This window comes from Rattus norvegicus, chromosome 16, assembly GCF_021556685.1.
Source record: "Rattus norvegicus strain SHRSP/BbbUtx chromosome 16, alternate assembly SHRSP_T2T, whole genome shotgun sequence".
Lineage (NCBI taxonomy): Eukaryota > Metazoa > Chordata > Mammalia > Rodentia > Muridae > Rattus > Rattus norvegicus.
The window spans coordinates 77004333-77017627 of record NC_141549.1 but is presented as its reverse complement, the minus strand read 5'-3'; the positions used below and the strand labels follow the sequence as shown (position 1 = coordinate 77017627).

The following is a 13295-nucleotide window of genomic DNA, read 5'->3' as shown; positions in this document are numbered from 1 at the left end:
TGAGAGAGTGTCCCTGTCCTTGATTCATGTCTAGAGTGTGACAGTTTTATTGTCTTTGTTCCCTGATGTTTTGACCTTGGGATGCCTTCCTAGCTTCTGGTCAGTAGGTGGCTCTCTCCACATCAGCTCTACCCACCTGGTGTGCCTGTGTTTCTGCTTTCCCCTGCTGCAGACCTCACCCAGTCCTTAGGATGGCGGCGTGGGTAGTCTCACTAACAGAAACCTTCTCTCTCTCTCTCTCTCTCTCTCTCTCTCTCTCTCTCTCTCTCTCTCTCTCCTCCTCCTCCTCCTCCTCCTCCTCCTCCTCCTCTCAGAACGGGTTGAACGGCTTGCATCTGGCCTCCAAAGAAGGCCATGTGAAGATGGTGGTTGAACTTCTGCACAAAGAGATCATTCTAGAAACAACAACCAAGGTAAGGACTTCGCCTTGGAAATTCAAGTCTGTGGGCCTTTGTATCTCTTCTCAAACTGCAGCGTGGAAACCAGCCTAAACATGGTCCTGGGTTGCCAGGATGCTGCTCATCACATCCTGTCTGTGGTCCCCGGTGCCACCTAAGAACACAGGACCCTGTCCTCAGAAACCATCAGCAGGCTTGTATTCTGTCCTCCTCACGGGGCTCTGAAACCATGACCCCATTATGGTGGCCCCTTGCTGCCTCATACAGGGACCTGGAGTTCTCCAAGCTCCAGAGTTGAGCCTCATGCTTCCAGCCCTGTGGCCTCGGGCAAGCCACTTGGGCACTGGAAGGTCTCTGTGGTCTCATGTGGAAAAAGGGACTTTATCACAAATCTGCAGGGTTGGTGTGAAAATTAACCAAGCTGTGCATATAAAGTACCTGGTGTAAGAATCAGGTAGCAAAGAGTCACGTGACCACATTGTCACTGAAGGAAGTCCGGCCCTTCTCTAGCAAATCTTCTTGGTCACCTATAAATCTATTTTCTCCCTGAAGTAGTGCTCCCTTTTATCAGGAACTGTTTTGCATGGAAACATCAATTCACATAGATTGCAAAGCTACGATATTTGCATTACTGGTGCACTTTCTAGTGAACCGCTGTTTTCCATGCATGGTAAGCACACAGTCTACAGCTGACCTATGCACGGCCCCCCAAAATGAGCTTTACTTCTCATTTTCTCATGTACGGTCAGCTTGTGTATTAAAATTACCTCCTCTCACCGTCTCGTGCTGGCCCCTCTCTTCCCAGCTCCCCACATTGCCGTCTCTCTGCCCGAGTTGCTGTAACCTCTCATTTCCTGCCTGACGCGTGTTAAATGGGGTCCCGAACACAGCCTCGACCTTAACTCTCTGCAGCAAACATTTGCCACCTCTCAGGCAGAATAGGCCGCTGCACGGTACAGAGAGAACAGATATAATTTGTATGACGTGAACTTCCAAAATATTATGAAGGTAGACTCCTCTCTCAAGTTAAGATTCCCTAATTTCCGTGTCATCTTCTGCTCACACATCGGTGCAGGGAGCTTGCCTTTGCTTCCAGACACTTGACAGAAATCGACGGTTTCATCTGCTTTTCCCAGGGACCAAGGGGTAATTACTGACCTCTAGCACTCCTGGCCACAAACCTGCAGCACGTCTTCTCTGGCGTTTCCCCAGAGCTGAAGAAATGGCACACTTTCCAAATCCTCCCCTTATTTCGTGGTGAAGACTTACTTGGCAGATCGTATTTATAGACATTTATAAGCCAACGTAGCTTTAGAATGCTGTAGAGGAGCACGGGGATTGAAAAGGTGAACCTCGGAGCTTACGCTAGAGCAGACTCCTGATAGGTTGTGAAATCGTCATTGGTCTCCGAGGCTTAGGAAAGATTGGAAATAAAGGCCAAGCAAGAGACCAAAGCCTGACCCGGTTCCTTAGCTGGGTTCATGGAACTAGAGCCTAGCTCCAGGGTGGTTAAGTAGACCCCTCAGATCACCCCACAAATTCACACAGCGCCAACACAACCCTCCTCTTCCCATGGGTGTCGTGGCTTCTTAAATATAAAGAAATTGGGCATTTGTAAATAAAAATGGAATTAAATCATGTCTTCTGCTTCTTCAGGAATACTGAGGACCACACCACTGTCCTGTGACTCCCCCACAGATCCATGGGGCCTTCATGAGGCTCACTGTTGGTGTGTGTGTGTGTGTGTGTCTGTCTGTCTGTCTGTCTGTGTTTGTGGGTATATTTTTGTTGTTTGTGTATGTGTGTGTATGTATGTGTGTACATATGTATGTATGTGTATTTTGTGTCTGTGTGTATCTTTGTGTGCGTGTGTATGAGTGTGTGTGTGTGTGTGTGTGTGTGTGTGTGTGTGTGTGTGTTGTCAGAGAAGGGGAACACTGTTCCGTGTGCTGTTACTACTCTTTCATGACCAGTGACTGACTGGGTATAGACACACGTTTCTGCCTTCGACCTTCCCAGCTAACACCTTCCTTGTCCTACCTGTGACAATCCCTTGATAGGGCTGAGGGAAACCTCCTCTGTTCCTTGCCTCTGTGTTTCAGAAGGGGAACACTGCTCTGCATATCGCTGCCCTTGCTGGTCAGGACGAGGTGGTCCGGGAGCTGGTCAACTATGGAGCCAATGTCAATGCCCAGTCCCAGGTAATGACTTCCTGGTTCCTAGTATAGAGAAAGTCTTTCTTCACTTACACAGTTCTTTTCTGACACATTGGCTACTGCATACTTCAACACACACACACACACACACACACACACACACACACACACACAGCATAGCTAGGACTAGATTTATCTCTCCATCTCTCCAACAGTAATGCAGAGAATTAATTCATTAATTAATGCATTAATTTTCCAAAGCTTGACCACCATCCTTAGGTTGGTGAGTTGGTCACTGTGGACTCCATCTTGGTTAAATCGACCAGAAAGACCACATAGTATATACGAGTCCTGTGGGTAGGGCTGACACGGCTTGGTTGGTTAGTGTAAAAAGACGTAAAAGTGGAGAGGCGGGGCTGGAGGGATGGATCAGCGGTTAAGAGCATGTGCTGCTCACAGATCCCAGGTTCAGTTCCCAGCATCCACATCAGCTGGCTCACAACCATCTGTAACTCCAGCTTCGGGGGATCTGACACCTTTGGCCTCTCTACTCATGTGCACACACCGACACAGCACATACGTATATACACAATTAAAAACAAAATCACTTTTTAAGTAGAGGAGGACTGTGAGCTAGGGACTCACTCAGAAGGTGAGGGGGGGAACCCTTCTATGGAATCATCTCCCCATCTTGGCCTTTGGTAATGATTTTTCCAGAGACAAAGCAAGAGTATGAGGAGGCAGCCACGCCCCCTCCACGTGAGAGGGTTTGCACCTGTCTTTTACATCTGTTCCACTGTTTTAATGGCTTCTGGTTTGGTTTTACAGAAAGGCTTCACTCCCCTGTACATGGCTGCTCAAGAGAATCACTTGGAGGTGGTGAAGTTTCTCCTGGAGAATGGAGCCAATCAGAATGTAGCTACAGAGGTAAGTCCTTTTGGAAATGTGTGCTGTGATGGAAGCATTATAGGTACATGGGATAGCTGATGGCACACAGTCAGACTGCAAAGAGATGATGCAAATTCAGCACACAGTCAGACTCCAGACCTATGATGTGCACTCAGACCTCCTTAGCACACAAACCAAACAGCAAACACCTGATACACACGGTCAGACACCATCATAGCACACAGGCAGGCTGCAAACACCGCACGCACAGTCAGACCGTCATAGCACACAGGAAGACTTCAAGCTTACGGTAAGCGTAAGTGGACTAGGAGGAAACGCAGCGTAAGAAAGAACGCAGATGCTGTGGGAGCACGGAGCAAGAAAGTCGGGCAAAGGAAGGCTTCATGGAGGAGGAGGTGGCACTTGAGGGAGCTTGGAGGATGCAAAGGCCTTTGGAATCCCATCTTCGCTCTCCCCTAACCAGGATGGCTTCACTCCGCTGGCTGTGGCTCTGCAGCAGGGCCATGAGAATGTGGTGGCTCACCTCATCAACTATGGAACGAAAGGAAAAGTGCGCCTCCCTGCCCTGCACATCGCGGCCCGCAACGATGACACACGGACAGCCGCAGTCCTTCTGCAGAATGACCCCAACCCAGATGTGCTTTCCAAGGTAAGGGAAGCCAGGGTGTCCGCCAGGGGAAGTAGGCTGGTGCACTGGAAGACCATGGACTAAGGGCATCTTGAGGTCTAGCTGTGCCTTCAATGTCCAGTTCTTAACGGGCGGCCTTAAATCCCTGGAGAAGGCCGAGATCGTGCTGGGATTCTCAGGTTCCCACTACCTGAGGCACCCAGGACCAGCGCCCTGAGGTCAGGGTGGGCCTCCTTCCAGAATGAAACTGTACCTAGGAGGGGACTCTTAACTGTCACCCTCTTCTTTCCCTGCTGATCTTGCTGGATGAGTTACTCATCCTCCGAGTTGTGGAAGAGCAGGAAGACAGAACGGGGGGTGGGGGTTTCCTGGAAATGTGGGTGGCTATTTTAAGTGTTACCAACCACCGCTTATTCAACTAGGCCATTGGCTGTCCCTCAATCAGCTAGATTGCTCAACTCGTTCACACCGCCCCCCCCCCACCTATTCTACCACACCTTGGTCCCTGGGGGTTGGGGTTGGGGGTTGGATGTGGTCTAAAGGTGTGGAGCAGGAAGACGGTGCTGGACCCTCTGGCCAGCTAGCTGAGGTACAGGCCCTGTTAGGGGGCTGGTTGTCAGGGACTCCATAACCCTTTTCACTGATGACTCAAATCTCTTCATGAGAGGTGATTCCATTTATAGTTCGCTTTGGCCATGAGGCAAAGCTACTGGAAGCTACTCTGAGGTGGCACACTGCTGCCAAGCCTTTGGATACAGCTTGCCATGAGGGCATCTCCTGACCCCTTCTAGAGATTTTTGCCACGGGTCAAAGCCTGCATTGTGTGCCGGGTCCCGTGTCCTTGTTAATGTGTTTAGAAACCCCGGGCTGGTTCTGGGACAGAGATGCTGGTGTGTGACGGGTGTCTCTCCCCTTCTGTTGTGCTAGACGGGATTCACACCCCTCCACATCGCAGCACACTACGAGAACCTCAACGTGGCCCAGCTGCTCCTCAACCGGGGAGCCAGCGTCAACTTCACACCTCAGGTAACCTCACTGTCCAGAGTCCAGGGCGTCTAGAATCAGGGCGCCCTAGTCTCTCTCACACACACTCTCTCCAGCATTGCGGAGTCCACCACCTGTACCTCAGAGACTCAGAGGGGCAGAGCTCCCGTGGCTATTACCACCTCCTGCTAGGAAATTCCTGGTTATCTGTCTCTCAGTTTTCACCAGCTTTGTCTGGAGAACGTTCAAAACTCCATGCCTTCTCTTCAGGGGAACACAGGCGGCAGGAGGTGATGGCAAATGACTGGCTTCCTTCCCACCTGCTATGTTGTTCTGGGGGTGGGGGGTGTGGGCTTGGTCAGCTGCTACGATTAACCACAGAACCATCAGGTTCACACAGGTCCTAACCCTCCCTTAGGTGAGACGTCCTCCCCTAGTTAAAGTGGCTGCTTGTCCTGCAGCAGTCAGGGAATCGGGCAGGAGCTAGGGAGTCACTGGTGTGCATACTTCCAAAGAAGCACTGGTTCCAACCCTCGCCCATTTCTTTCTCCAGAATGGTATTACTCCACTGCACATCGCCTCCCGCAGGGGAAATGTGATCATGGTGAGACTCCTGCTGGACCGAGGGGCTCAGATAGAAACGAGGACCAAGGTGGGTGCCAGCAGCCTTCGGGGCCAGGACAGGGGGTAAGGTCTGCCCTTGAGTCTCACCAGGCGATAGGCTCACAATGAGCAATGTGGCCCCTGCCTCACTGAGTGAGTGGTCTGCCGCTAGGCACAGCAGAAGGCAGTCAGAACCGAGCTAACGCCAAGCTGGCCTGAAGGCAGTGTCAGACCTTCCACATCTGGGGATGATATTACAGATGGACTTGTGCCCCACAGCCATTGATGGCTGCCTTCTGAGCCTTCTGCTTTTCACTGTCTTATAAAGGATGAACTGACACCACTCCACTGTGCAGCTCGGAATGGACACGTGAGAATCTCAGAGATCCTGCTGGACCACGGGGCACCCATCCAAGCCAAAACCAAGGTGTGTGCTCCTTCTCGGGTATGCCGTCTTGCAGGCCGTATCCCAAGTCAGCTGGACTTTTTTCTTTGCTGCGGCTTAAGAAAGTAAGGGTTTCAGGGATCGTGGTTTTAGGGGTCACGATTTTAGGGGATCACGGACCCTCATGGAGATGCAGTCATGGCGGCAAGAGTGTTCAGTCGCATCCCAACTACAGCAGGAAAGAGAGGAAAATGAATGCTGGTGCTCAGCTGGCCTTTCCCCTTTTATTCAGTCCGGGGTCCCAGTGGATGATGTCACCCACATCTGAGGGGTCCTCTCATTTAACCCTCTCTGGAAAACACCCTCATAAACACATCTGTATATTTCTGGGCAGAGTCCAAGTCCAGATGAGTTGACAATAATGGGGATTAACCATCACAGCTCCTCCCTCTGTCAGCCCGACACCCAACACATCACTCTCAGTGATGGTAACCTTTGGTCTCTGCTCCTAAAGCCTCGTTTCCACCTCACAATGCAGAACACACCCAGTCTGTCTCTAGACAGCCTCATAGTCTTTAATAGCCCCAACACCATATAGAGTGCGGAGTTCTGGGCTGGAGAGATGGCTCAGTAACTAGGAGAACTTTTTGCTCTCCAAGGGAACCTAAGTTCAGCTCCCAGCACCCATATCAGACATCTCACTATAACTAACACACACACACACACACACACACACACACACACACACACACACTCATTCTCCTTAGTATTCTGGTCTTCCAAACTCTCACACACATGGTCCGTTAAGCCCTAATCATAGCATTCTGGGGCTTCTTTAGCCTGAAGCTCCAACACCTACTTACATTTCTCTTGCAAACCAGTTCCAAGGGCCTGGGAATTTCTGTGTCAGGTTTATCACAGAAAATGCGTGCTTCCTGGTAGCACTTTTTTTCCGTGCTAGCTACATTCCTTGTTGCTAGGATAAAATACACGACAAGTTGAGAAAGGAGGAGTTTGGTTGGACTCACAGTTCAGATTGTAAGCCCATCGTGACAGCAGGCGCACGAGGGAGCAGGTCACACTAAATCCAGTCAGGAAACAGAGAGGTGACTGCAGGTGCTCAGCAATTCCTCCCATTGTAGTGAGTCCTGGACGTTCAGCCCATGGGATGGTTCCCCTCCATATTTGGGGTGGGTCTTCACTTCTCACTTAAACCTTTCTAGAAACACCTTCAAATACACTGGAGGTGTTCCCATAGTGATTGTAAGTCCAGACACAGTGACAATGGATAGGAATCACCACACAGACCCAGGATCAGTCACTTCTGTAAACTCAGAGATGTTGATTCTAACTGCGATGGTCCCTGTGAGATCCGCCCCAGGACCCCGCCATTCTGGAGGTAAGACTTATCTAGATTTGCAGTCAGAAAACTTCTTATCTATATTAACCAGATAGGCAAGTATGTTTTGGCGTTATAGACAATTCTGTGGCTGTAATTAAACTCTCTGCCAATGGGGCAGAGAAATGTCCACAGACAATATGAAAACAAGTAGCTGTGTCCCAATAAAACTTTATCTGTGGGTTAGAGAGATGGCTGTGTGGTTAAGTACACTTTCTGTTCTTGCATAGGCCTGAGATCAGTCTCCACATCGGCGGCTTACAACCTCCTGTAACTACAGCTTCAGAGTCCAATACCCTCTTCTGGCCTCTGTAGATACCAGCATGCTTTTGTGTACACACGCACACACACACACACACACACACACACACACACACACACACACACACACACACACAATGAAGGAAATCTAGATTCCACAGAAAGGGCTCATCTCTAGATTCTAATGTGTGGACACAAGTCCTCAAGGAAAAACAAAAGCAGTTGGCCACACCGAGCTTTCTCTGTCCCCTCCAGATTGGGCTGCATTAAGGCAGTATGTCTAAAACAACAAACCAGGCCCATTTACAAGCACGGACATGTTTCTGTTAGGGACAAAGGAGAGGCTAACTCTTAGAGCTGAAGAAGATAGCTGAGTGGTTAGAACCACTTACTGTACAGACATGAGGAAGTGGCTTGGGTCTTATTACCCATGCAAAAAAGCTAAATGTAATCCTACAGCTGTGGGGAGCAGAGGAAGGATCACCCGGGCCTTGGGCCTCCAGTTTAGGTCCAGGTTTGGTAAGAGACCCTGTCTCAAGGAACTAAGGCAGAGAAGAATAAGATATCTAACATATGAAGATGCACACACAATGTGCACATGCACACACGGCACACACATATGCATGCATGCAATTAGGCACATGAAACAAAATAAATAAAGCAGAATAGATCCAGACTAGTAGGATAGATCAGTGAGTAAGGATTCTTACCAGCAAGACTTACAACCTGAATTCAGTCACCCAGACTCACATGGTAGACAGAGAGAACTGACTCCAGCAAGCTCTCCTTTGCTCCCTACACATACACCATGGTACCTACACACCTACCCACCATCCCATAAATATACACAATAAATAAAGTGAATGTTTTTCAATCAAAAGGTCCCAAATGAGCTTGACTCTGATGAAAATATTCTCTTCCCACCTCAAAATTTTTAGAGAGATTTAAGACCTGTTTTGTCGTCCTTTGGCCGCTCAAAGACATAACAGCTAAGGCTCACCGCTCATCTTGTATGCATTTATTGGGCTCTGTGAGTATTTGGGGAGCTCGAGGCAGAGTTCTAGCCCTTAGGAGATTGTAACTGACAAGGACAGACCTGCCCAAGATGCTGACTGCAACTTAGATGGTTTGGAAAGGAGACAATGAGGTCAGACCAGGTGAACATTGCAGATCAGCAAAACCCAAGGAGGCGACCACAGGCCAGACGGTCACATCTTCACGGAGGATGTGGGGCTGGCTGGATGGGCTTGAGGATTCAGAGAGGTGGAAAGAGAAGACTTTCACCGGAGCCAAAATCATTTGGGATCTACAGGGAAGAACTGTGTAGATAAGGAGGAAGTGGCGTTGTCATCACTGCGTTCAATCAGACCCTGTCCCCAGAAGCTCTGTCATTGCCTTCTTCTTTCTCCTCCAGAATGGCTTGTCCCCCATCCACATGGCGGCTCAGGGAGACCACCTCGACTGTGTCCGACTTCTATTGCAATACAACGCCGAGATAGATGACATCACCTTAGATCACCTGACTCCTCTCCACGTGGCAGCCCACTGCGGCCACCACAGGGTGGCTAAGGTTCTTTTGGATAAAGGGGCCAAGCCGAACTCCAGAGCCCTGGTGAGGGGGATCTATTTGCCGAAGTGCTGCTGGGGCGAGGGAATCGGGAAGCCGGAGCTGCCTGGGTGCATCTGGGCGCAGAACCGTCGGCGAGTGCCCAGGGCGTGGGGGTTTTATAGAACAATCATATCCCCCTGGGGGTGGCCTCCTGCACTTGTGACTGTAGCTTCACCAACAGGCTGAGGTCCACTTAGGTTTGCACCCAGGAGATCTGACACTGGAACTGGCGTTTATGGCACATATGTGGATTCAGGGGCCCCAGTCAGACTCAGAGCTGAGAGACAGCAACACCTTCAAAGCAGGCCCAACCTTCAACCTGCTTTGGATTGAGAGCTAGATTGTGCTCTGTATCTCTCCTCTTTAAAAGGACTGTGGCTACAGCCCTGGAAGGCAGCATATTCAGACCTGAGGCAGAGTCCTCCTGGGGCTGTGCTCCTCACCTTCCTTCCCAGGCTAGCAGCCACCTGGGCGATTCAGAGGGTGATAGAGTGTGTGCAGGAGTCTTACCTCAGACTTGGCCATTCTCAGAGGAGAACTAACTGAAGGGCAGGTCACCTCCAGAGGCAAAAGATAGATCATTCATTCCTTCAAACCTGCTTGCACTGAGCAGAGCCCAGACTCTGGGGCCACCACAGCTTCCTAAGTTTGGGGCTGTTGGTATCAGGGTTGGAATGTGCTGCCCTGTCTGTCATAGAGTGCTTAGCGCCATCTCTGGCCTCTCCCCTCAACTCCTAGGAGCCCCACTTCCCTACCTGTGACAGCAAAGTCATGGCTACAAACCCCACCCCACTCCCCCAAAAAACTGTGCTTATTCGAGAAGCACTGCCCCATGAGGTACAGAAGAGGCTAGCAGTCAAAGCCCTGGCCCTGGAGAGGGGCGTGCTGGGCGCGCTGTGTAATCTGTACTATGCAACATGCTCGCACTCTATTGCAACAGAGCAGAATCAATTCACTCCGTACCTAATAGAAAGAAAGTGGTTTGCCGCCAAAAAGTACTCTTTTAGTGTATCCAGAAATATGTTAGAACTTTAAAAAAAATGTTTCCAAACATCGTGTTCAGAAATATGCTTGACTGGAAAGAGAAGGGACACCTGTTTGTCATCAGCTCAGCTCATGAACTGACTCAGTCTGTCCCTTGCTCTGTGGGTGCTTGCTGGTGGTCTTGGAAAGGACCTCCTCTAAGTCAAGGGGCAGGATGCCTTTCCAAGTCTTTGGCTACTGGGCTAGTTTCTGATCTCTGTATACTTTGTGTGGGATACAGAATGGCTTTACCCCACTACACATCGCCTGCAAGAAGAACCACATACGTGTCATGGAGCTGCTGCTGAAGACAGGAGCCTCTATTGACGCAGTCACTGAGGTAAGAGGAGAAAGAACATGTAGGCGTGCTTTCAGCCTGGGCTCCCCTCCATTGCCTCACTTAGTTACTCTTCATAGCTGTGTGTGACTGCAGGTGTGCAGGTGTGCACGAATGTGTGTGTGTGTGTGTGTGTGTGTGTGTGTGTGTGTGTGCGCGCGCGCGCGTGACCATTTCCTCTAAGGGCTGGATAAAGAGGACTTTCCAAAGTGGGAAACAGTCATTTGAGTTGTAAAGTGGTTAACCCTTTTCTGCCAATGCTATCATCCCTGTAGCCATTTTCCTAAAAACAAGCCCACCTGGTCTAAGTCCGTTTTCTCAGGAAGCCATTTCTAGAGCTTCCCAGCAACAGAAGAGCGTAAGATACTGTGGCTTGGGCTTCTGCGTGGGGAAGGCTCATGTTCAGCACACTCCTCTGTCTCTTCTAGTCTGGCCTGACACCTCTCCATGTAGCCTCCTTCATGGGACACCTTCCTATTGTGAAGAACTTATTACAGAGGGGAGCGTCACCCAATGTCTCCAATGTGGTGAGTTCCCGAAATGATCTTCGATCAAAAATGTTAAAAAGATATAAGATATAACATGTAACATCATATGTCTTACATAATATATAACATGTAACATTGTATATGTTACATGTTACTGTCTGAGGGCTTTTGGCTCTGGTCCACAGCTCTGAGGGGATCTGCGGAAGGGGGAGAGGGGTGGTTTCTGCATCTACAGTAATGGTCTTCTCAGGGTAGCAAAGGCAACTGGTGTGGGTGAACATTCCTCTCTGTTGATGCTCCCCCAGTTAAATTCGTTACACATCTGTCAGTCTTTGGAGTTTTATCTTGGAACTTCTATAAGTGCAATCTGGAAATGCATTCACACATCTGAATATTCGTGAGCTCTGAGGCTTACTCTCACCAGTACCTAGAATCCTGAGAGAGGGGAAGAGAGACGAGACAGAGACTTGCTGGACAGCTCCAGCTCTTGAAGAAAATCCTATTGAGCCCAGGCAGCTATCTGAGTTCAGCGTGTACCCTTGGCAACCCCAGCATGCGTTAACGACTGTGTGATGTTGTTGTTTTGCAGAAAGTAGAAACCCCATTGCACATGGCAGCCCGAGCAGGGCATACAGAAGTGGCCAAATATTTGCTCCAGAACAAAGCCAAAGCCAATGCCAAGGCCAAGGTGAGCTCTGCAGACAGGAAAGGGAGGTTGCCAAGGAGTAGGCCACCCCAGCCTGCTGAAGGAAGCCATTCTCATCTGTAGCCTGGGGCTCAGAATCATTGTCACCCCCATTTCAGTCGCACTGAAAGCTTGGGTTCTGCTTTGTTGGAGTTCTGTGAGGGGCAGAGGTCTCTTTGTGTGTAAGTGGTGCTTCTGTAGAGTAACAGAAGCCCAGAGAGCAGGGCTGGCCGGCAGCGTTTACTGGGCTAAGTGAGTAGATGTGGCTGGAGGAAGGGAGGAAGGTGGAGCCACCAGGGGAAATCAGGCAGGCATCGCTCGATCTGGAAGAGGAGAATCTTCTTTTGTAATTCAGTAACAAATAAACCGTAAGATCAGCTACCAAGTCTGCAAGCTGACCAGCAGTGTGGCAAAGACCAGGTCTCTATGAGTGATGGGTTCCTTGGGGTTCCTCTGCTTGGACCCGGTAACAGGTACCTCCTCTATGCAGCCAGAGCACCAAGAGCTACACCTGGACGTTGCAGAAAACAGATCAATGGCTGTCTTTCCCCTCTGGTGGTTTAGAGCCCCACAACCGCTGGCACAGAGAACATCAAAGTAGAGTTCAAACATAGACAAGCATTCCAGGGAGGAAGAACCTGGGAGACAGGGCTTGTTTGTCCCGATAGCAATCGGTTTACTGAGTATCTTTTCTGTGGCCAACAGTTCCCCTGGACCCTTTGTGTCCATTAGCTGCTTGATCTGAACCCTAGCCCTGTGAAATGTTACAATTCCCACTTACAACTGGGAATTGTAAGAAGCTGAGCCTTTGGGCAATTAAGTAACAATAACCATGAGGCTAGTGAGTTTTAAGGACTGAAGGAAGGGGGCTGGGGATTTAGCTCAGTGGTAGAGCGCTTACCTAGGAAGCGCAAGACCCTGGGTTCGGTCCCCAGCTCCGAAAAAAAAAAAAAAGAACCAAAAAAAAAAAAAAAAAAGGACTGAAGGAAGTAGAGCGTGTTAGTGTCTGTAAGTCAGAGACTGGAGGAAATCCTAGATCTTTTTATTCATTGCGAGTCACTTGCATGGTCTGGTCCTCACCTCCCGCCCTGTGGAATAAGACAGAGCCGGACTTGGGAAGGTTAATGGGTCCAGTTTTATGCTTTCACCCCGCGGTCCAGGACGACCAGACACCACTTCACTGTGCTGCTCGCATCGGCCACACGAGCATGGTGAAGCTCCTGCTGGAGAATGACGCCAGCCCCAACCTGGCTACCACTGCTGGCCACACACCTCTGCACACCGCAGCCCGTGAGGGTCACGTGGACACAGCCCTGGCCCTGCTGGAAAAGGAGGCATCCCAAGCCTGCATGACCAAGGTACAGCCACTGTTCTGATTCTTAGAAAGCAACAGACCTGAAGGGTTGAGCGGCCCACTTGTGATGGAGATA

The 13295-nt window shown here is 50.0% G+C and overlaps 2 protein-coding genes across 38 annotated transcripts in view; one reads left to right on the top strand and one right to left on the bottom strand.

Moving 5' to 3' along the window:
* The window catches only part of Erich1 (glutamate-rich 1), a gene marked incomplete at its 5' end in the record, with an annotated part of 52793804 nt that overhangs the window by 6646736 nt on the left and 46133773 nt on the right, over positions 1-13295 (bottom strand).
* The window catches only part of Ank1 (ankyrin 1), a 179656-nt gene that overhangs the window by 110461 nt on the left and 55900 nt on the right, over positions 1-13295 (top strand). For all 38 annotated transcript variants that reach the window (XR_015639441.1, XR_015639439.1, XR_015639440.1 and 35 more), the window contains 12 exon segments: positions 315-413; positions 2501-2599; positions 3383-3481; positions 3927-4112; positions 5019-5117; positions 5629-5727; positions 6007-6105; positions 9138-9335; positions 10597-10695; positions 11121-11219; positions 11770-11868; positions 13026-13223. Coding sequence is in view for 34 of the 38 variants with exons in the window: in XM_087588433.1 (XP_087444559.1) it covers positions 315-413; positions 2501-2599; positions 3383-3481; positions 3927-4112; positions 5019-5117; positions 5629-5727; positions 6007-6105; positions 9138-9335; positions 10597-10695; positions 11121-11219; positions 11770-11868; positions 13026-13223 (1473 nt within the window). In the remaining 4 variants the exon portion in view is untranslated.